Raw genomic sequence first — 24,057 nt, forward strand, 5'->3', positions numbered from 1 at the left:
CCTCACGCCCAGGGGCACTTCCCCAGGGCAGCACGTCTGTGTCTGTGGGCTCACCCACAGCCCATAGGGACTTGTGTCCAGTGTCCTCCCGGGTCGGCAGGTGGTGCTCAGGTGGGGTGCTGGGGTGGGGGGTAGAAGGGCTTCTCTCCTCGTCACATCCTCTCCTGATGGGGACACGGGGACTTTCTGTGGCTGGAGATGAGAGGAGCCGTGACCTACATTGTAGGATTTGCATAGATGATTCATGCACTCCTGGCAAGTCCAGCTTGTTTCCAAGTTACCACTGCCTTTTTCCCCATCCGTGGACTGAAGGTGGGTTGTCACATGGGCCACGGAGGAGCTGTGACAGCCCCCTCCCCACCACAGGACCTGTGTCCCGTGCAGGCTGCTGAATGAGTCCCTTGACCCCCTCCCTGCAAGGGCCCCGTTTCTCTCAGCCTCATTTACACTCAGGTATAAAGGACTGAGGACGGTGATGTGCTTGCCGCAGGGTGTGGAAAAGGCTGAGGACTTCGGGGCTCCCCCAGCTGGGCTGGGTCTGCCTTTGACCGTGGAAGGTGGACCCTCGTGCTGAAATCTGCACATCACAGACTCGGAAGGACCTTCAAGGTCATCTGCCCTTCCCCCAGCTCCAGTCAGCTGCCTGATGGAAGGTTGTCTGTCCTTCTGCGTGGTGCTCCTGGCCCAGCGCCCGTGCCTCACGCAAGGCTCTGAGCCTCTCTGGTTCTCTGTGATTTCGCCTCCTTCAGTGCACCCACTCAGAGTGCTCCTACACACTGATCTCATCCCCCCGCCCCCCTCAGTTTTCCCTGAGGTGCAGGGACCCGGGGTGCCCTGCCCTGCTGAGTCCCTTGGAACGGGTGTCCTGGGAAGGACTCCAGCTTCACCCCAGCTTTTCCTAAGGGCTGGTCCTGGGAGTTCTGGGGCCAGCGGCGAGAGCAGGGGTCCCAGCCTTAGGCAGCCCCAGGCCCTTTGCTGAGAGCTCTGCTGGCATCTGGTTATCGTTGCATCCCCTTGCACATGGCGGGCGCATGACCCCCTTGGGAGATGGTGCCCAGGCAGGTCCCTGTCCCCTGCGGTGGGTGAGGTAGCAGTGGACCTGGGCTTTCTGCCCCGGTGGCCCGGCCACCTTTCCCCCCTGCCACGCCCTCCACACCCCCATCAACACCTGCTTCCCGTCTCTGTGGAGCCCATGGAGGGCCTGCTTTCGTCGGGTGGCGCACACAGAGCCCTAAACGCGCAACGACTTTCGTGCACGCCAGCGTGACAGTGGCATCCCAGCCAGAAGGTGGGGGCCTTCCGCGGATGCTCTGGAAGCCGGGCCTTTGTTTCTGGGCGTCCACTCCTCCGGGTCAGGACGGTCGGCGATGAGCGGTGTGTCGCCGGGAGCCGCACGTGGGGGGCTCGGGGTGCCTGCTTTCCAGCGTGAGAGGGGCCCGGACAACTGCGTGCTCCTGGCACCCCTTCTGCTGGGCTGAACGCTCGCCTCCCCCAGGCTCGCAGTTGTATCGCGAGACCTCTTCCCAGAGAACACGCCGCTGCTATTTCTGGCTTCTCTCTCTTGTGCGAGAGGAGAGTAGCACTGTTCCTTCTCCGAGGGCCACCGAGCGAGCGGCATGTGGCGGTGGTGGAAGGTGCTGAGCCCAGGGCCGGGCGTGGGGCCGTCGTGCAGCCCGCGTGGGTTATGGATCGGTGCGCTCTCCCTGCCCCCTCCTCTCTGGGCTGGATTTCCGAAAACGCGTGTTAGTGCGCTGGCTCTGGTCTTTTCCCGTGACTGCGTGAGAAATTGCCCGTGAACATCTGCCTGGCCGGACATCCTGGCATGGGGGCAGCCTGGAGAGGCAGCACGCAGGCCGGGGGCCACCGTGTGCCTGTGCTGTGCCCAGGGCCCTGTTCTGAGGGGTCACCCGGCACCCAGCACCGTGTGCCCGCGGTGTCCCTTCCTCCCTACTGTCCTATCCTTGATCTCTTGATAAAAGTGGACGTAAAGTAGGACCGACGTGGTCTGAGCGAGGAATGGACTGTGCTCCTCTGCTCCCAACCCTGTACGACCCCCAGGGGAGCTTCTGGAAACGTTAGTGATGCTGGACTTCTCCCCCGAAGATGATGGTTAGTGGGTGCACAGTGGGGCCTGGGTCCCAGCATTTTGTGAGCACCACCCTACCCCCCCCCCCCCCCCCCCGCCGGTGATTCTCATGGGAGGCCCAGGCGGAGAACACATTCTGGCAGTTTGCAGGGCTCTCCTGGGCCTCCTCGTTCTGCCTTGACTTTGGTGTTGGGGGCGGATCACCAGGCAGAAAGGTTCTGGTCCAGCTCTTATAAACCGTCTGGCTTTGCCGAGTCTGTGCTTTCGCCCGGAGGGACATGACTTGACCCTGGGCCAGGGGCCCATCTGGACCTCCGCCCCCACCTGCAGAGGAAGCCTGGGAGGGGTGGCCGAGGGTACCTGCCAAGGTGGGCTGGCAGACCTGGGGAGGCTGCCCGGCCGCTGGGGCAGCTGCTGGCCACATCCTGGGCACTGCCCAGAGAGGGCACAGAAACGAGGTAGGAGGGACCATAGCTGAGCCGAGGGGACCTACTGGTCCTGGAGGGCTGGTCCTAGCGGGGACCAGAGACCCGGCCACAGCAGCAGGGCTGTGTCAGTCTCGCAGAAGCCCTGCTCCCCGCTCCTGGGGAGAGAACATTCCCACCCACGGTGCTACCCACCCACCGCTTGTCACCACCTCACTCCTCCAGAATGCTTGCGGGCACGTCGCCCAGGCAACCAGAACGCCAGCACGTTGCTATCCTTCAGTCTCCTCCAGACACCTGTGAAGGCTGTTGAGAACATCCCCCGTGCCTCCGAATCCTGCCGACGCCCTGCTCCAGAGCTCCCAGAGAGAGCAGGAGCCTCCTCAGGACCACTGACAGCCTCGAGGGGGGTGGGGGGGGGTCATGGCTGGTGCTGGTGGGTGCCCACAAGGAGCCAGGCGTCCAGTAGTCCCCATGGAGTCCTGTGACACCCCGTGGCGTGGGGCAACAGAGGCACAGAGAGGTTGTGTGGATTGCCCATGCTCACACAGCCAGCATATTGTGGCACCGGGATAGAAGCCAGGCAGCGGGGCCCGAGTTCCCTGTGTCCCCAGCGTCCAGTGCTCCTTCTGGAGCAGGAGTGGGTGGGTCATCTCTGAGCCTCTTTCTCCGGGGGATAACGATGGTCATTCCCCCCTCACCAGGCCCTCGGAGGAGCAAAGAGAATACGGGCGGGGGGCAGTTCTCAGCCCCGGCCCTGTGGACGCTGGGGCTGCTACGTCTTTGTGGGGGCCGTCCTGGGCACTGCCGGAGGCTCTCCGTATCTCGGGGCTCTCACTAAGTGCCAGTCGCACCCCTGAATGGTGACAACCAAAAGTGTCTGTGGACATTGCTGACTGTCCCCCGGGGGTAAAATCACCCCCAGGGGAGAATGGCTGATATGTGTGTGAATGTGCCTCATGGGCCACAAGGCAGCAGCGAGGTGCCCAGTAATCACCTGCGGGAGCCTGTGAAGCAATGTCTGGGAACCGCGGGGCCTCGGCTGCTGTACAAGGCTGGCAGGAGTGTGGAGTAGCACCTGCCGGGGACCGGTGCCCTCCGAGCACCCCCACCCCGGGGGAGGAGCCACCATGCGGATGGTCGAGGGACTAGAGCCTCCATGGCTGTGGGTCATGGAGGTTTCGTTTGCTTTACTTTTCTTAGTGTGTCCCCGGTCCCACGGGTCTGGGATTGTTGGGACCCTAAGTCCCTGAGTCCTGGACTCGGGGTCCAGGTGTGTTGGCAGCTTGCTGCGTGGGGCTCTTGTTGGCCTCATGCGGGTGCTGAGTGCTGCCCCCTGCCCCCGGCCCCTGCTGAGTGGGCAGGACATTCGCACCAGCCCTGGCCCACCCAGGGTGGGACCCAGGAGTCTGACTGAGGAGTGGACCCACTCCAGTGGGGGGAGGGCGCTCAGGGACCCCAGAATCGCACAGCTGGTGCCCCTACTCTGGGGTGGGCCGGTAGCCAGACCCTTGGTGTCGTTCCCAAGGTTTCTATCCCAAGCGAATGAATGGTTCCTACACTGCTCCTTCCCGTGAATCAAGTATCACGTGTGTGCCTGACATCCTTGGGGCCACTGAGGACGAAAGCCTTGTAGGCGCCCCAGCACACCTTTCCTGAAAGAGAGGGACGCTCTTAATCGTAGTAAGTCACGGGGTAGAGTGAGCGAGGGGTGGCTGTGACAGGACAGTAATGACATCGGGTGGGGAAGCCATTCAAGTGAGTCACGGCTCCCCTTTTCTTTCATTAGGGAAATTGAGCCAGTGACTACCTTCCAGAAGAAAGTGCGAGCTCTCTTCCGGAGCTGAGGCGGGGGTGTCCTGCCCCGAGTGGGGGTGCGGGAGGGTGGGTCTCTGCCCCCGGAGTCTGGACGGAGGCGCTGCACCTGTTGGCGGTTGGGGGCACAAGTGCGAAGGGGAAAGAGGGGCAGCCTGCTGGCCCCCTCTGTGCGGGGCCGTCGTGCCAGAGAACTTGGAGCCACAGGGGTCGAGAAACCTAACCCACACTGGGCCCCAGGGTCTCGCCCCCCACCAAAGCCACGTTTCCCTGCCTGGCGGAGCTCAGGTCCTCCAGAACAGCGTGATCAGAGGAAGGCCATGCTCCTTTGTGGGTGCTCTCACCCTGAGACCCCACCCCCACCCCCAGGTGGACGTCCCTTCACCCGGGGAGCCCCTGCCGAGGCCCCTTCACCCTTGGCGTGACCCCCACATCCAGACCTGTCCTGGTCCTGCCCTGCTTTGTTGGTGGTTTGCGTTTGCAAGAACCCTGCGGATTTTCAGAAACTGAAGAACAAAGCGGATAGAGGCTCTGTGTTCTCTGCTCCCAGACTCCCCTCCGCTTCGCTGTCACGTCGGCACGGGGCACGTGTCCTCACCGTACCGTCCGAGAAGCCTGCACTTTATCCGGACTTCCCTAGCTTTTCGCCGACTTCCTCTTTCTCCTCCAGGATCCCACTCAGGGCAGCGCCCGAAACTTAGGTGGTCAGGTCTCCTTGGGCTCCTCTTGGCGGTGACGGGTTTTCAGACTTCCCCGGTGTTTGATGACCTTGACTGCGTGGAGGAGGACGGGCCAGGTATCCTGCCGGATGTCCCTCATCGGGATTCGTGTGGTGGTTTTCTCGTGGTCGGGTGGGAAGAGGGGCAGTGCCCTCCCCACCACGTCACGTCAGGAGTGCCTGCTGTCAGCATGACTCGCCACCGTGCATATGACCTTGACACGGGCCACGGCCCTGGGTGCCAGGTGTCTCCACTGAAAAGTGACTTCCCTCCCCTTTCCATGGGCTAATTTTGGGAAGCAGGTCACTAAGCACAGCACACACTGTTGGGGGACACCCGCTTCTTGTAAACTCTTCAAAACTCACCCGTTTCATAGCCGGAGGAAACGGAAGGGGACCCAGCTAAGGAAGTCACCGTCCCAAACATCTGTGAACCAACCTCTCCATCAGACAGAATCACTGACTGTGGCTGGCGCCCCAGACGAGCTGATGACAAGCCCTTGAGTGGACACTCTGGGGGCAGGGGCGACCCTTGGTAATGTAGTGCTGGGATTGTGGTCGGGGGGGGGGGGGGGGGGCGGGGGACTTGTCAGTGACTGTAGCGAGATTCCCAGGCAGCCCGTGGGCCACGTGGTCCCTGGGCCCCTGCATGAGCCTTCAGCCCAACCTGGAGTCTCAGCGCCCTGGGGCTCTTGACTGTCAGAGGCAGTTCCCGCCAGCCCCCTGGGGACAAGTGTGACCTTAACCACAAGACAAGTCTTTGTCTCCCTTAATCGACAGTGGTTTCTTCTGTGAAGAAAACACACAGAAGGCAGTGAATTCAATCTGAAGCCCTTGAATCGTATGAACCTGTTCTTAGGGAAAAAAAGATTTCAATAAAAATGTAAAAAGGGGAAAAGCAAGAAAAGCTACAAACCAGAAAATAAACGTGGATGGAGCCGTGGCTCTGATGGGGACGCGGCCGGCCGGAGGTGGGGGAGCTCGCCCTTCCGAGTTGGGGCTGGGGTGCGGCCCTGCGTGGGCCGTGGGGCTCAGAGGAGCCCAGGACCCCGCGAGGACCGTGCACAAGCCTGAAAGGTCTCGAATGCACACTGTGCACCGTGCCGGCAGCTCCCCTATCCGGACCTTGCCCCCACCAGCCGCTACCCCTCCCCCCCTCAGCGGGCAGGGCCCGAGGGCAGAGTGGGACGCCCACCCCAGGCTGGTCCCTCCACCCTTGGACGCAGCCACGTGATTTACATGCCCCAGACTCAGTGGTTTTCACGCATCCACAAGGTTGTGCGGCCGTCAGCATTATTCCTTCCAGAACGTTCTTATCACCCCTAAGAGAAACCCTGCAGCCATTAGCAGTCACCGCCCCCCACCCCCGCCCCTGGCGACCAGGAATCTACTCTCTGTCTCTGGATTCACCGATTCTGGGCGTTGGGTAGGAGTAGAAGCGAACGACGTGGTGTCTGACATGACAGCTGCCTCTTCCCCCCGTGACCTGGGCGGGCTCCGTCCACACTGCAGCGTGTATCTGCCTGCTTTCCTTTTTCAGGCCGAAGAGCGTCCCCCGGGGCGGGGGTGGGGGGGTGTCACCCTGTCCACGCACCTGGTGGACACTCGGGCCGTTTCTGCTTCCCACTATGGTGAATGGCGCTGCCCTGAACGCGCGTGTGCACGTGTTTGTGTATCCCCAAGAGGGGAAGGTGCAGGGTCGGTGGGTAACTGAGGCTTTGCTGAACCTCCCAACCGCATGCAAGAGCGCCCGTCTCCCACACCCTTCCGTGGCAGGAGGCCTGGACCTGTTGTGGCATCGGTAGCCGCCCCCGTGGATGCAGAACGGGGGGCATGTTCCCAAGGGGCCTGCGGATGCCCTGGAGGTCTGCACTGTGGCCTGGCCTCCTTGGTGTTTCCCGTGGCGGCTCTGACGGCCGCTGGTGGTGGTGGCAGCCACAGGCCTCCCTCCTGCACGTGGGAGGGGCACTCTGCCGCCGTGGATAGTGGCCGACAGCCCTCCGCCTAGGGCCTCGCAGCCCTGTGCCAGACAGCGTCGGAGGGCAGAGCGCTCCTGGGTCCAGGCCCGCTGGAAGGATGGAGAGGGGTCCCGTGCTGCACCTCGTGTGGCGGGACCCCCTGATGCCGGGGCACAGCAGCAGCATCCCAGGAAGTACCCCGCGTGTGGCTCAGGACCGTGGAGGTCCGGACGGCACATGTGGGCCGGCCGGCTCCAGTGACAGAGCAGAGGCCCTGGGACCTTTAACCCCTGTAGGGAGACCTCGGGTCCCTGCAGGCCACAGAATCTGCCCCTGACCTCCCTGTGGGAGGGGCTCTGTCTGTCCCCGACCCCGGCCCGGTGTCTCCCGGCTGCCGGCGTGAAGAGGAGCGTCTGTGTGTCCCGACTCATCCACCTGCCCTCCTGATGTCCCCTCTCTGGACAAATCCACTGCTTCCAGAAGGAAGAACCTGGACTCGAAGAGGAGAAACAAAGCGAGTTCCCTGCCGTTGCCTTCGCTGGGTTTCTCTGCATAACAGCTGGGTGGCGTGGAAATGAGGGGGTTTCTATGGTAACCAATTACAGCTCATGATTGGTGAAAAATGACAGAAATATCCCGTGTGTGAAGTGATGCTGGGGCAGGCCAGCAGGCACGGGCTTGGGTGCTGTGGTCTTAATTTCCTGGCGCGGTGTTTCTCCGGGTCCTGACGGCTCGTGGCTTCTTCCGTGGCTGCTCTTCACTGCGCCTGCTTGCAGGGGCCCGATGGTGCCTGCCGGGGCCTGGTGAGGCCTGGGTGTGTCTGCTGAGGCCTGCTGAGGCCTGTGGAGGTCTGATGGTACCTGGCATTGCCTGGTGGGACCTGAGGGGACTGATGTCGCCTGGTGAGGGCTGGGGGGGCCTGGCCTTACTTGGTGATGGCTGGAAGGGGCTGGTGGGACCTGGTGGGGGCTGTGAGGGCTGGAAGGGCCTGGTGGTGCCTGGTGAGGCCCTCCGGGCCGAGGCGCCGCTCTTGCTTGACGAAGGGCCCCATGTCCCTGGGGGCTGGACTCCCATCCAGATGTGCAGAGTGGCGGGAGAACCAGGGGGTCTGAGGCATCGATCCTCACTGAGTCACCTGCGGCCACAGAGGAGCTGTGTTACTCTGTGCGTGGGGGTGTCTCACACTGACCTAAATTTCCGTGCACAGTGACAGTGGCCCTGGTCCCTGCACGGAGCTTGGCTGGCTGTGCAGAGAAATTGCACGCGGGCAGAAACTCGGTGCGGAGGCATTAGCATAATGAGCAAACTCTAATTTCTGCAGCAAAGCACCTTCATTCTGATTAAAATACTGGGGCCTTTTTATTTGGGGATTAGTCCTCTTTGGTAATTAGCGCTCATTAATACAAGTTCCTTTCAACGTCCTGATGACAGGCAGGGAGCTGCACGTGCCTGAGTGCACACGAGAGAGGAGGCGGCCCCAGGCACGTGGGGTGAGTGCAGAGCGGGGCGGGTTGTGGGGGGGAGCTCACACAGACACAGGCCCACACGCCCGCCGACATGTGCGGACCCCACACTGGCCGCACACGTGCACACACACACACATATGTGACAGATGGGTACACAGACACCCCCATAGACTCACACTCGTGCACACCTGCTGACACAATCACACCCCCAGGTACATCCGGGCCCCACGTCAGCCCTCACACACACCGATATGGCGTCCTGAGGCACACTCCGTGCACACTCACATGCACACGTGACTCACTCACATGCGGCCTCCTGCTCACTCACTCATTTATTCCCTTTTAAAGTCACGCAAACCCTCATGGAGAAAAACCATGAGCTGTTTCTTCTACGGGGCTGGTCTCGAGCAGCTTTTCTGGCTGGCGGCTTAGCACACCAGACGCCCTCGCCGCCCCCGCCGCCCCCGCCCACAGCGGTCACTCAACTTCTGGATCCCTGTCAGGGTTCGCATGTGGGGCTGGTGACAAGTACTCACTTTGAATGGCGCCTGTGCCCAACCCTCAATCGTCTGAGCCGGTGGGGGAGGGGGCATGGGCCCGGGGCCCCCAGACCCTCCGCGTGCCTGTCCACTGTGCTCTGGGTGCTCACCTGACACGCCCGTGCCCCCACCTGGCTTCACTGTCCCCACAGCCCCGTCCGCCGTCCCCGGTGGCGTGGGGTGCGCCCTTCCCACAGCCTTCCTGGCGCTCAGAGGGTGGGCGCTAGGGTTTCAAAGGGTCCCCGTGCTGAAGATAAATAGGGGAAGCCGAGATGTCACCAGGATGGCACTTGGGCCGAGTTGGTGCATCGATAAACTTCCAGCTTATCCACAGCAGGTCTCGTTTTTTCTGAACCGAGTCCAGAAATAAGTTTTCCCAGCGTACAGCCTCCGAGGCCACAGGCTGCTTTAAGACAAGCACATTTGCCTGCGATGGGGGGGGGGGGGGGTGGGGTGGGGTCGCGGACCACGGTGCCGGGTAGGGGCTCAGTAGATGCTGGGCCTCCGTGCCCCCTGTGAAGTCCCGTGAGCCCCCCTGGCTCATCCCCACCACGAGCGCCCCTGTCCCCAGGCCTCAGGAGGGGCAGGATGTGTGCTCAGAGACGCCCGCCCCGGGCCTGTAACTTGCGTGACCCGAGGGGCAGACCGAGCCCCCAGCGCTGCCATTCTCCTACCTCGCGCCCCTCCGTGTCTCCGTTTTAATCTGGTCTTTGAGGTCATCTTGCCAGCTGAGCTGGGGGTGTTGAGCCTCGCTTTCTTTGCGCGGTCGCGGCCGGCCGGCCGCGTGGGCTGCACGCTCCCGGGTAGACAGGTGCAGGGCAGGCGGGGCAGCCGCGTCCCGGGAGCAGGTGCGTGGCGGCCCAGCCTCGAAGATGCCGCTGGAGAGATGGCCCTTGAGCAGGACTGCGGAGTCCCCGGACGGAGCGTTTCGGTTTCCCTCTTGCGGTTAGGGTCAGCGCTCTTTCCCCGTCGTGGTGGGGGCGGAGGGACGGCCGGCAGAGCCCCGAGCCCCCAGCTGACACTGCTCTCTCTTTTCCATGCAGTTCCATGTGCATCCGCTGGCCGGGCTGCTCCGTAGGAAGCCATGCTTGGATACTTATAGCCATGTTTCAGCTCGCCATGGATCTGCCCTCGTGTGAGTCCCTGGGCCCGGGCCCCGACTTCCGGCTGCTGCCCCGGCCACCGCAGCGGCCGCCCCGGCTGTGGAGTTTGAAGAGTGGACAGGCGGCGCGCATCCCTGTGCCCGCGTGGAGCCCACGCCCGGCCCGCGTGGAGCGCAGCCACGGCCAGATGCCCAGCCCGCGCGCCAAACGGGCGCACAGACCCAGGGACCAGGTGGCCACCCTGGTGCCCAGAGGCGGGCTCGCCAAGCCCCCGGCCGCAGCCGGATCCAGCTCTTCCCTCGGCTCCTCCTCCGCCGCGGCCCCCTCGCCCACGGCGGGTGGTGCGGCCGGCACGGACCAGCAGGCCCTCCTGCGGAGAGGGAAAAGGCACGTGCAGGGGGCCGGCTTCAACGGCTTTGACTTCCGGGGCAGCAGGCCCACCACCGAGACGGAGTTCATCGCCTGGGGACCCACGGGGGAGGAGGAGGCCCCGGAGTCCAACACATTTCCAGGCCTTTACGGCCCCACCACGGCTTCCATCTCACAGACACGGAAGACGACCGTGGCCATCGCCACCACCGCCGCCATGGCCACCACAGCCACCTCCGTGACGCTGCAGACTAAGGGGGCCACTGAGCCCCTGGGCCCGAGGAATCGGATCCCGGTTGGGGCTAGCACAACGGAGCCTTCCACCAGTCCCAGCAAAGACAATGGCGAAGACGTCAAGCCCCCACGAATTCTGGGGGAGACCTCAGGTACAGCCACCTCTTTTCTGGTTGGGGCTCGGTCCGGGGTGGGTAGGGGGGAGGGCACCCCGGGGGTGTGGCTTCCGAGGGATGCCCAACTCGGCCTGGGTGACACGACTTGGCAGGACTCCCCATCTCTGAGCGGCAGAACCGAAAACAATGGCAGTGTTGACAGTCAGGTGGCAGCCTTGGGGACAGAGGGGGCATGCGTGTCCGTGGACTTGTGTGTCCTGCAAACAGGGGTTGTCCTGTAGCCAAGCTGTTCCGGCTGGTTGAAGGGGGACAGTAGAGGGTCTCTCCTTAGTGGTGGCCCCGAAGGGGACGTTGTGCCTTCCTTGCCTGTGTTAAGGGCATCCAAACCCTGCCAGGCCCAGAGCCACATCTTCCCCAATGGCAGAGGACCTGACTTCCGGGCCAGCCTGGGGGTGGGATGCGAGCACACTTGCTGATGGGATCGGGGACGTTTGGAGTCTTCAAAAACCCTCAAGGGTGCAGCCCTGTGGAGGGGTGGCTGCGAGACTGGCCCGGAGTTAGGGATCACTTTAAACAGCAGAAGAGATTGAGGTCAGGTGTAAGGAAGGTCTTCCTGCGGTATCCGCTGAGGTCCTGCACACTGATTCGGGTTGGGGAGCATCTTTTCCCTGGAGACGGCTTAGGGCCATCTGGCGCACATCTGGGGGATGGGGGTCAGGAGGCACGGCTCTGGTTCTCCTGCCTCCGTTTACCCTCGGTGCATGTGGACGGTTACCATTTCTTGGCCTTCAAGTATCTACTGCAGCGTGGTTTTGTTTTTCGTTCTCCTCCTGTGCCTCCTCTTCCAGTTGCTTCTAAAGGCGTAGCCCTTGAGAACCTCCCAGGCCACAGCTTGTCCACAGGGTCAGACATGCACTCAGCTTCCTGGCCCACTGAGGGAGAGTGCAGAGTCCGGGACCCTGTGTTCCTACCTGCGTCCAGCTCCCTCTGCCTCTGTGGGGGCCACGGCCCCACGCCCACCGGGGACCAGGGTGTTCACAGGTCAGATCTGCCCACACACCTCCTGGGCCAACGGTGGTACTTTCTGGTTCATAAAACAGGATGCAAACTGCAGGGTGTCAGCACGAAGGGGTGAGGGTGACGTGGGCCTCCTCCAGCTCCCCGTTTCTTTGCTTCTCCACATCCTAAGGGCTTGGGCTCCGCAGGCCCCACGCAGGCACTCTCAGGACCCAGGGGGCAGAAGGGTATTGCTCCTCGGGGTCTGTCGGCCGCATCGGTGGTTTTCCTGTAGCTCTGGCCTTGGTCGGGAGTTGCACAGGTTTTCACGGAGTGGGTGGCTTTTGTTCCATGACCTACTTCCTGCCTTCACCTGGTCAAGAGAACTGCAAGTTTTATTCTGAGCAATTCTTTCCTAGAGAGCAACATATCTATGAAAGCAGGAGACCCATCTCCGTCTCAAAGCCAGGGGCCGGGGCCAGGCCCCGGGGACGCAGGCTGTGGGCTCGGAGCACTGCGGGACAAGGTCTGCAGGCTGGCACAGGCCATCTCCTGGGCTGCCTTTGCCCAGTCACTACAGACATGCAGCCCGCAGTTCATCATGTCTGTGCTGGGCGCCCGAAAGCGGTTTACAAAGCATTTGTTTTTACCTCAGTAAATTCACAAGGCATCCTCATAACAGAAGGCGGTGCTGCCTGCGTTTACTGTCATGCCCTCTACATACGTCACTTACCGCAGAGGCACGGCTGAGAAGACGTGTTCCCATTGATTCCAAATTACATTTGTTATCACTAAAAGTTAAATGCTCGGGACAGCATCAGAAGGCTCACCAAATTAATTCACAGTACACTGGATGTTACTAATCCAAATCGACAGATGCTTATCTTGGAAAAGATTTATGGTTCTTCATAATATAATCTGGTGCTAGATTAATTTGTTTAGCAAAACAGATTTCAAGGGAGGGGGAATATGTGTGTTTGCTTTTAGTGCAGAGAAATGTGAATTCTGGGAAGTGATGCAGGATGCTGAGAAGGGGTGCCAGCGGCCTCAGCATCCCGGCCAAACAAGGCAAGACAGGAAGTGCTGAGGTGAAGCCTCGAACTGGGTGTGTTACGGCCCAGCTGGTCCTGTGTAAGTGGCCCAAGGCCAGGCACGGAGAGCCCAGGCGGGAACCCTGTGAATCCCCTTGCCCTGGCAGCACCAGTCGTGGGCCTGGGCTCCCGACTCTTTGTGGAGCATGACAGCTGCTCGCGCTTCTCAGGAAGAATTCAGGCTGCAAGGGTGGTCTTGGGGGTCCCAGAGCTGTGGCCCGGGAGACTGTGCGTGCCGTGCACAATTAGTGATATGTGCGTCCAGACCTCAGATCGCCCGTGAATCTGGGCTTTGCTGCACGGAGCTGTGTGACCATGGGGGAAGTTCTCGTCTCTCTTGGCTGCATTTTCTTCACCAGGAAAATTGAAGTTTAGAAACATCTCTTCCAAACGATTGTCATGAGATTCAGTGCGTCAACACCAAGCACAAACTCAGAACCCTGCCCACACTCCAGGTGTTTCTATACCCAGCAAGAGTACCTCCGAGGAGAAGCTGGCAAGTGTCAAGGGCAAACAGGCTGCCAGGGACATGGGGATCTTCTCATCTCAGACACTCCCAGCTCTGCCCACTCACTGCTGAGGGTATCGCAATGGGGAGAATTAAGGTTTGGGGAAGCGATGTGAAGAATTTGTCAGGTCAGTTCCGTTGGCCCAAGGAGTGTCTTTGGAATCAGGTTTGGGGGAGTTGTGAGTTTTTCTTTTTGCTTCTGTAGAGAGATGTTTAGAAAGGGAAAGTTACATTTGCCTGCCTATCCAGAATATAGATATCGGTGGGCATAGAACAGCAGATGGCTGGAGACTTGGGGCACTCTGAAATCCCTCAGGAGCTAACATTACATAGAATGGCATCGTCAAACAGTCCCTCTCCCAGGGATCACCCTGTAAGTGAAGAGAGTGGGAAGCCTCTCCTAGGTTTAGCATAGGGAGTAAGAGTGTCTGCCTTCAAATTCCTGGCTTCATCTCCAGTTAGCTGTGTGAACTTGGGCAACTTGCTTATCTTCTCTGTGCCTCAGTGGGAATTATAGAATTAGCCATCTTATAATGTTGTAAAGGTTAAGTGAGATAGTATATGCCAGGTGGTCAGTACTTGGCATATGGTAGCTGCTCATTACATGTATGTTGCTGTTATATGATGGTGATAATGATGGTGGTGATGGTGATGATGGTGATGATGATGATGGTCATGGTGTTGATGGTCCTAGTGGTGGTGGTGATGGTGATGATAATGATGATGATGGTGGTAATGATGGTGATGACGATGATGATGATGGTGGTGATGATGGTGATGATGATGATGGTGGTGGTGATGATGGTGATGATAATGATGATGGTGGTGGTGATGGTGATGTTGGTGATGATGATGGTGGTGGTGATGATGGTGATGGTGATGATGGTGGTGATGATGGTGATGATGGTGGTGGTGGTGGTGGTGGTGGTGATGGTGGTTATGTTGGTGATGACGGTGGTGATGATGGTCATGGTGATGGTGGTGATGATGATGATGATGGTCATGGTGGTGGTGATGGTGGTGGTGATGTTGGTGATGATGGTGGTGATTATGTTGATGATGATGGTCATGGTGGTGGTGATGGTGGTGGTGGTGATGGTGGTGATGTTGGTGATGATGGTGGTGATGATGGTCATGGTGATGGTGGTGATGATGGTGGTGATGATGGTGGTGATGATGATGATGATGGTCATGGTGGTGGTGTTGATGGTGGTGGTGATGGTGATGATGATGGTGGTGATGATGATGATGGTCATGGCGGTGGTGATGCTGGTGGTGGTGATGTTGGTGATGATGGTGGTGATTATGTTGATGATGATGGTCATGGTGGTGGTGAGGATGGTGGTTGTGATGGTGGTGGTGGTAATGATGATGGTCATGGTGATGATGGTCATGGTGGTGGTGGTGATGGTGATGATGGTGGTGATGATGGTCATGGTGGTGGTGGTGGTGATGATGGTGATGGTGGTGATTTTGGTGATGATGATGGTCATGGTGATGGTGGTGATGATGATGATGATGATGGTCATGGTGGTGATGGTGGTGGTGGTGGTGGTGATGGTGGTCATGGTGACGATGGTCATGGTGGTGGTGATGGTGGTGGTGGTGATGTTGGTGATGTTGGTGATGATGGTGATGATGGTGATGATGATGATGGTCCTAGTGGTGGTGATGATGGTGATGATAATGATGATGGTGGTAATGATGGTGATGATGATGATGATGATGGTGGTGGTGATGATGGCGATTATGGTGATGGTGGTGGTGATGTTGGTGGTGATGGTGATGATGGTGATGGTGGTGGTGATGATGGTGATGATGATGGTGGTGATGGTCATGGTGATGATGGTCATGGTGGTGGTGATGGTGGTGGTGATGATGATGATGATGGTGGTGGTGATGATGGTGATGATGATGATGATGATGATCATGGTGATGATGGTTATGGTGGTGGTGATGGTGGTGGTGGTGATGTTGGTGATATTGGTGATGATGGTGATGATGATGGTCATGGTGATGATGGTCATGGTGGTGGTGATGGTGGTGGTGGTGATGTTGGTGATGATGATGGTGGTGGTGGTGATGATGGTGATGATGATGGTGGTGATGATGATGATGATGACACTGATGATGGTGGTGCTGGTTATGATGGTGGTGATGGTGATGGTGGTAATAATGATAGTGGTGGTGCTGGTGATGCTGATGATGCTCATGCTTATGGTGATGGTGGGCATGATGATGATGGTGGTGGTGATGGTGATGATGGTGACAGTGATGGGAATAATGATTGCTATCCTTGTGACGATTTGCTATCGCCAGTTTGCTGCAACATTTACTGCTCCATTCTGGGGTCATTTGATGAGGTCATTAGATGAGGTCGCACATCCTCATCCCTGACCTTGGTGCTCTTTGCAGAGGCATAGATGGCACTAGCTAGGAACTGCTTGGGATGGAAAATCACCTGGCTCAGGTTCACCGAGGCATTCAGCTTCAGCCTCACATGGTGCTGGCAGAGGGTGAGTGTCAGATGGGGCAGAAGTTCACTTGAGGTCAACAGAGGAGGGATCCCCACGGCGAAGTGCCATCTTCCTGAGACAGCTCTCTTGCTGGTCATGTTCTGAGTCCAGAATCACCAAGTCTCCTGGGAGAAAAACACAAAGCCATTTCCTGGGCTTTAATCTTACAACTCATAAAGGGAGTTGTGGGGAGTTCAAGCCACCTGATTTTGGTTATTGCACTTGCCCACTGTGGGTCTCCTGGGCTGTGGGTGCTTGGCATTCAGCTAGTACTCTGAGTTCCTGGACCTGATGTTGCTAGACCTTCCTGCTGCCACCTGGACCTGAGATTTTCCAGCCTGCTCAGATATATCCAGTGCTTCCCCAGTGTCCATGTTCATAGCTCTCGAAGGTGCATCACCCAGGAGGGGCCAACAAGCCCAGTAAGGTCTCCATTGTCATTTAAGATCTGTGTCCATTTGGATCAATCACGTATTTGTGACAGCCAGCAGCTCAAGGACGAGATGGCTCAGGTGTCATGGCAGCTCTGCCTGGTAATTTTTACGTTGGAATTCACTCATGCGTTTGTGGGGATGATTTCCAAGTCGCTTTGCCCTTGTCACCAGGGGCCTTTGCTGTCCTTTAGGTGTGTCGGACTGTAAGCACAAGGGACCAGCTGGTGTCACCTTCCCTCACACTGATGGTCAGCTGACCTGGACAGCAGAGCAAGTGTCATGCTGGGAAATACCTTCTAAATACCCGGATGGATGTGGAAGGGCGTCGTGAGCTGCTGTGGTGGGAAAGACGTGCTCCTCTCCTTCTGTTTAAAGCAGTGATGGTGGTTTAGATGCTGAGCCCCTTTTAATTAACTTGCTGGGTGTTTGCTACCAGGGAAGTGAATCCGTCCTTAATTTAAAGATATTTGAAGCAAATGACTCATGAACTTCAAAAGTTTTGAGTGGCTTAATTGGGATAAGAGCATCCATGAACGAATGAGCGCTTGGAGCTCGCTGAACACCCCACACCCTGCAGCGCGCGAGGCTGGGCCTTAGGGTCTGACGCGGGCTTTGGAGTGGATGCACCGTGGTTTTGCGGGGCCACCTGTTGTGGCCCAGGTAGGACCGCGTGTGTCTGCCAATGGCTCTCTGCGCCCGACCAACCTCCCTGAGCACGCCTCTGCTTTGGCTGAGCAAAGCCGTGTTCGCACCGTGTGGATAACTGACCTCCGGCTCATTAAGGCAAGCCTCGTAATCTTCTGGAGGTGACTCTATCACCAGCTTCCTCTCATTTCCCTGTCATGCTCCATCTGACTGCATTCAGTGCTTCCTCTGCTTCTGTGTTTCCCCCAGAGCCTCCTCCTCCTCCCTGGAACAAGTTAGGGGTCAGGAAGCCTCTTGAGCTCTTGGGGGACTGCGGTGCCTGCCCCAGTGCCCTTTCTCTGCGGGAGCTGCCGTGTTCAACTGCCCAGGGCTGGCTTCCTCCTCCTGGCCCCCGAGAGCTACAGGAAGAGGCCTGAGCTGACACCCCTGCACCTGGACACCGGTCTCCCCTAAGGGTGGTGGATGGGATGCTGGCTACTCAGGTTCTGGGGGGGGGCTGCAGGTGACACCCCCATGCAGGACGTGTCTTCCTTATATCAGGCACTTCGCTAAACACTGGAGTGATAACAGACCCGTTTGATATACGGTGGATTGAATTTATGGTTTTCATCCACTCACAGGGGAATGATTCTAAGCTTAGAGATTAAATATTAGACAGAACATTATTTTTAGAATTATTTGACGATGTGGAGAGGACCAGTTTTGGAATTTCTGGCTTCTGATCTGCTGCACAGGGAACTGTCAGCTCCGTACTTGGTTGATATGAAATACTGCTCTTCGGGGCGGGGGGAGGCGCGAGGGGATAGAAAGCCTGGTCCCTTGCTGTCTTTTCAAGGAGTTTAAAATCTATTTGGGAAAGTCAGACAGGGAAGGACACAAGCTTGCACAAGAGAGAAATGACAGCGAAGGACAGGAGCGGAGACGTTAGAAAGCCCTGGCTTAGACAATTGCAGTTAGTCTGGAAACCCAGTGAAGGAGGAGGGGGCTGGTCCTGGTGGCAAGGGCCCCTGCTGGGTTTCCTGGAGAGTGAATGAGGCTGGTCCTGACTGACCCGGAATGCATGCCTGGGCAGGACACCAGGAAGGGCAGGTTACGACGCAGAGCACGGGCTGGAGACCAGAGCTCCTGGAAGCCCAGAGGCCTGCATGGCAGAGGCAGCCCAGCAGGTGACCTGGAACTCAGTCTTCTCACATCTGGATGGGACACTGGACGATAAAATGCTTGAGGGCTGACTTCCAGCTCTGAAGGGCCATAAGAACGTTCGAAGCCCTGTGTTCCTTCTGCCCACAGCTAGGAAAATGGTCTTGACACGCTCTGCCCGCCCCCCCACCTCCCCACCCCGCCGCCCTTGTGTCATCAGCGAAGGGGAAAGGCTGGTGAGCTCCAGGCAATGAGCCCAGCAGTTCCCATGCGTGGCAAGCGCCGGGGTCGGCGGGGCAGGGGCGGCCAGGATTTCCCAGCTGCCAGTTGGGAGGGTGGGAAGCCACCTTTCCCTGAGTGGGAGAAGTCACCCGGCCCACCCAGGAGCGGCAGGGTGTCCGACTTGAAAAGCCCCACGTGCGCAAACTTGCTGGGAGAAGCACGGCTCTCACCCTTGCAGCAGGTCAGCTCCAGCATGCCCCAGAGGTCATTGCCTGGTTCTGGAGGCTCAGCCAAGGTCATAGGCAGACGCGTGGTGGACATGCCATATGGTCAGACGAGAAGACAGGCCTCTGGTCTTGGCTTTCAGTGTGGTTCAGTGAACCTTGGCCTTAGAGTCTGTTGCTAGGAGGTGATGATCAGCAATAATACAGGATTAAGTTTCTTTTCCAGAACTTTCCGTCAGTAGCAGGGATGCCCAGTCTGTCTCGAGAGCGGAAGTGAGGTGTCTGCTGAGGTGACTGTGCATGGGACGTGTAGGGGGTGAGGCTGGTGCTCAGGGGAGAAGCCCTGCCTTGACCCAGGCCTGACCCAGCCCCTGGCTGTCCACCATCACTGGCCATGTCCTGTGACCTCGGGGGGTGCTGGCTCCCACCTCGAAAGGTCCTTTTGAGATGTGACTGAGTTCAGCCACGTGGAAAGCTGGGACCCCGGGCATGCACAGGCCCCTTGGTCGGGGGCTGCGTTGTGCTGGGGAAGAACCACTCCTACTGTCTCCTTCACCATCCCCCGAAGGGGAAGGTTTGGGACCTGCAGGTTCCTGGCCAGTTCATGACCTGTCCCTGTCCCAGAAGGATTTAGGCAGTTGGACCCACCAGGGAAACCATCAGCAGAACCCTCAGGACGCACCGGGTCAGCAGCCTCCACGTGTGGCTTGTGGGGGCACCGTGTCCGGGGTCCGGCTTAGGGGAGGGCTGGCTGCTGGGGCGCCAGTCAGCACGTCCTTGGCCAGGGGCCGGCTGGCTTCTCTGCAGAGTGTCCCCTGCACACGTGCCTGTAACGGAGCCTGTTGCCAGACTTGTGCTTCGTTCTCCGTGTTCTCCAAACTGCCCTTGGGAGGCACTGGGGCTGACGCTCAGGGAGGGGAGCCGGGGCCCTTTCCGTGCCGCCGAGGGCCCCACCTCAGCACACAGCTCTGCTGCCAGAAGCCTCAGGGCGTCCTGAGTGGGGGCCTGAGTCCAAGAGGAAGCTGACTGCCTTATCCACTCCAGAGTTCTTGGCCCATATATGAGGTGCCGTGATGAAGGAACCTTCTAGAAGTTCCAGGGAGGCCTGCCCATCAGCAGAGCCCATGCCAGCTGGGTGGAAATATCAGATGCCCCCACTGTGTGGTCTTCCATTCTGGACAGTCTGGCAGCTCGGGCCCCAACCAGGACTCCATGGATGTGTCTTGGGGCCGAAGGCAGGGCCTCTGAGATCCACGCCTGGGTCCCCTTCCCTCTTCCCACCTCTGACAGCAGGGGAAAATCGGCATCGTCTGTGGAGTGGGGGCAGAAAGGCTGGCACTCTAGAGCCAACTCCCTGCCCTTCCGGACCCAGGGCCCCAGTTTACAAAGCATGTTGGTAATGCTCCTTTTTGCTCACTTTCAGGGCACCTTTTCAGAGAAAGTATAAGCTCCTGAAACTGAGGGTCCTCTAAACTCAGGTAATGCCTTCACAGGGACATAGAGGATATATGAAGTGATGTATGATAATGCTGGTCTGTGCACGTCTTCATGGTGAGGGAGTCAGAGGCTGACCCCGCACCCCCATGTGGCATCACCAGGAACTTGAGGGCCAGTCAAGCTAAGACAGGTATGTCATCTGGGCACGGGGGGCAGGTGACTTTTCGAAACGGTGAGCGCTCCCGGCAACATTTGGGACAAAAAAAAAAAATAACACAGCCTTCTTTTGATGTCCATGGTGGTTGTGTTCTTGGAAACTTCGGTGCTTATTAAAACCGTGCAGAAAATACTCTGGGTCTGCACATGGAACAGAAGGAGGCTTTCTGGGCTCAGAGCATTTACAGCAGGAGTGAACAGAAGGACGCTCGGAGTTCCACGGAACAGCACCGGCCGTGGGTGAGCACGTCTGTCCCGTACACGCAAGGCAGGTAGCGTCCTGGCCCCACGCACCTAATGTCAGCCACTGTGACAACCAAGAGTGTCCCCCACATTCCTAGGTGCTGCCCCCCCCCAAGAATCTCTGTTTTCATCCCACCCCTGGAGACGGGTGGCCGTGCCCTCACCTGCACCTGCACGCTGCGCACGGAAGGACCAGCTTGTGTCTGCCTGTGAGCGTCCTGGGGCCGAGGCAGCGAATTGACACAAGGTGGGAGTTTGAAACAATGGACATTTGATCCCTCGCAATCTAGAGGGCAGAGGCTGGCGGGGGCTGCATCTCTCCTGCCTCTTCCAGCTGGTGGTGGCTGTGGTGCTCCCCTCCAGCCTCTGCCTCTGTCTCCATACGGCATCTTCCCTCTGTGTCTGTGTCTCTCCTCTTCTTATGAAGACACCAGCCGTTGGACCAGGGCCCACACCCTGAGCATCCAGGATGGTCTCATCTTGAGATCCTTGATGTCATTGCATCTGCAAAGTTCTTTTTTCCAAATCAGGCCGCGTTCACAAGCTCTGGGGGTTAGGACGTGGACGTGTATGTTCCCTGGGGTACCTGCAATCCAGGAGGGGCTGGGGGTCGGCCGTGCCACGGGGCTTCCTCCAGAAGCCGAGAGAACTGCAGACCCCCCCACTGTCCCCAGTCCTGGTGCTGCTAGAGAAGGTGGAGGGCGGGTCCGGGGAGGCCAGTGACCCAGCCCTCACCCCCACTCCCCTTCACGAGGCTGGGGCTGCTCAGAGGCCCTGGGAGCCACTGGGGCTTGGAGAAAACGGAACCTCCATTTGTATGAAATACTTCGTATGAATCGAGCCTGACAAACAGTTCAGAGACCAAAGTGCCCGACCTCTGGTTGGCCTTGGACCCTGAAAATCCATCCATCATTCACTCACTCATCCATCTGAGATGTTCCGAGCACCTACTATGTGGCAGGCACTGCGATTACATGAGAAGACAACTCACAGTCCCTGTCCCCTCTGGGGGCAGCAGACAGATGGACGCTCACGTGGAGACATAAGAACCACTTCAGGTGCCCGTGTGCACGGGGAGGGTACCTGCAGGGCGTGGCAGGGGGCTGATGCTTTAGTGGAGACCAGATGGTGGGAGGAGGAGGTGGGAGGGAAAAGGAGGGAGGTGGCCAGGAATCGAGGTGGACCTAGTGTGGCAAATACTGGGGGGCTGGGGCGTGGGGCCACGTGGCCGGGGGCAGGGGAGGTAGAGGTTGGGCAGCGGCACGGTCTTCGTGTGCTTGGAGGCCATTGTGGGGGCGATTGTGGGGTGAACAAGGAGTGGCCTGGCCTGTGGATGCTCCTGAAGCCGTGAGGCTCCAGGAGAGAGTGGGGTGGGAGTCCGGCTCAGGGGGGGGAAACAGGAGGGTGCACGGCACTTGCTGAGGACTCGGGTGGGTGACACGAGGGAAAGAGAACAGGTGTGTGGTCAGAGCTTGTGCCTTCAACATAAGTGGTGCCTGAGCTGGGGTGGGTGCAGACTGGAGAGGGCGGCCAGCGGCCCCCTGGGCCCTGCTTCCCTGCAGCCTTTGCATCAGCCGTCAAGGGGGGATGTCCGTGGACTTGTGTGTGTGCAGCTGGGGGAAGGTCTGGCCTGTGGGAGTCTGTGTGCTGTCAGAGGTCCTGTGGATAGTTGAAATCACCTGGAGGGAGTGTGGATGGCATGAAAGGGGGACAGGGACAGAGGACAGGGCCCCAGAGGGTCCCCAAAGCACAAGGAGGGATGTCTATGGAGGAGGAAACCAGGAGGGTCATCCCATGGAAACCTGGAGCATCTCACAGAAGAGGAGGGGAGAAGGAGGAGGGGAGGGAGGAGGAAGGAATAGAAGGAGGGAGGGGGAGAGGGAGGAAAGGGGGGAGGATGGAGATGGAGAGGAGGAGGAGGGAGGAGGAGAAGGAAGAGGGAGGAGGAGGGTGAGGAGGAGGAGGACTGGGAGGAGGGGGAGGACGGAGATGGAGAGGAGAAGGAGGGGGAGGAGGGGGAGGAGGGAGGAGGAGGGCGAGGAGAAGGAGGGGGAGGAGGAAGACTGGGAAGAGGAGGAAGAAGAGGGGGAGGAGGACTTGGAGGAGGAGAGGGAGGATGGAGATAGGAGGAGGAGGAGGGAGGAGGAGGTAAGGGAGGAGTGGGAGAAGGAGGAAGGGGAGGAGGGGGAGGAGGGGGAAAAGGAGGAAGGGGAAGGAGGGGAGGAAGGATGGAGATGGAGAGGAGGAGGGGAGGGGGAAGAGGGGAGGTGGACTGGGAGGAGGGAGGAGGAAGGAGAGGGGAGAGGGGAAGGAGGAAGAGGGGGAGGAGGATTGAGAGGAGGAGGGGGAGAACAAAGATGGAGAGGAGGAGGGAGGAGGGAGAGGGAGGACGAGAAGGAAGGGGAATGGAGGGGAGGAAGGGGGAGGGGGACTGGGAGGAGGAGAGGGAGGATGGAGAGGAGGAAGAGGAGGAGGGAGGGGAAGGAGGAGGGGGTGGACAAGGAGGGAGGAGGAGGGCGAGGAGGAGGAGGACTGGGAGGAGGAGGGGGAAGATGGAGACGGACAGGAGGAGGAGGAGGGAGGGGAAGGAGGAGGGGGTGGACAAGGAGGGAGGAGGAGGACTGAGAGGAGGAGGGGAAGGATGGAGATGGAGAGGAGGGGGAGGAGGAGGGAGTGGAAAGAGGAGGGTGTGGATGAGGAGGAAGAGGGAGGAGGAGGGGGAGGAGGAGGGGGAGGATGGAGATGGACAGGAGGGAGGGGGAAGGGGAAGGAGGAGAGGGAGGATGGAGAGGAGGTGGAGGAGGAGGAGGAGAGGAGGAGGACTGGGAGGAGGAGGGGGAGGATGGAGATGGAGAGGAGGGAGGAGGAAGGGAAAGGAGAAGGAGGATAGAGAGGAGGTGGAGGAGGAGGAGGAGGAGGTCCTGAATCAGGGCTCCCAGGAAGCAAGAGGGATGAGCACAGAAGTGACCATCACCTTTGTCCTCCGTGGAGGTGCAGGCGTGGAGGCTTGACAAGAAGGCGCGCCGGGTCACGTGGGGAGGCAGCGGGGACTATGTTGAGGGGCTGGGCCAGCGGGGATGGGGAGGGGCTTGGAGGACCCTGGAGGCAAAGGGCAGTTTTGCTGCTTCAGGCGTGTGCGCCTGCGGGCGTGGACGGTCCAGTCCGCCACGGGGTGACAGTGGGCGCTGGTCGAGCGGAAACAAAGTCCTCGCGCGGGAGGAGGACTGGCACCTGCGCATGCGCAGCTGAGCTAAGCGCAGGGCACGCTGGGCTCTTGGAGGGAGCAGGAGGCGGTAATGAGAAAGAAGGCGGTCTGTCTGGGAAATCCCGCTTTCCTGGCAGCACACATTCCCCATTTCCACTTGGGAGGCCTTGCGTGCGTGGGAGGAGCCAGTGTGCTCCAGGGGCGGCGCAGAGGGGCCCTGGCCTGCAGCGCCTCTGTCCCCAGGCGGGGGACAGCAGGTGTGTGGATTCCACCTCAGATGGAGATGGGGGCATGTGGGCCAGGCCTGACGGTGGGACGGGGGTGTCTGCGGTCGGATGTGAGCCCCGGGAC

General features: G+C 59.4%; 1 protein-coding gene across 1 annotated transcript in view; it reads left to right on the forward strand.

The window, feature by feature from the left end:
* AJAP1 (adherens junctions associated protein 1) overlaps positions 1 to 24,057 on the forward strand; it is a 120,291-nt gene that overhangs the window by 46,248 nt on the left and 49,986 nt on the right. Inside the window, exon 2 of the mRNA XM_027060619.2 lies at positions 10,051 to 10,865. Coding sequence (XP_026916420.1) covers positions 10,051 to 10,865 — 815 coding nt within the window. The remainder of the gene's footprint in view (positions 1 to 10,050; positions 10,866 to 24,057) is intronic.

The sequence above is a fragment of the Acinonyx jubatus genome, chromosome C1, assembly GCF_027475565.1.
Source record: "Acinonyx jubatus isolate Ajub_Pintada_27869175 chromosome C1, VMU_Ajub_asm_v1.0, whole genome shotgun sequence".
In the NCBI taxonomy this organism is placed as follows: Eukaryota; Metazoa; Chordata; class Mammalia; order Carnivora; family Felidae; genus Acinonyx; species Acinonyx jubatus.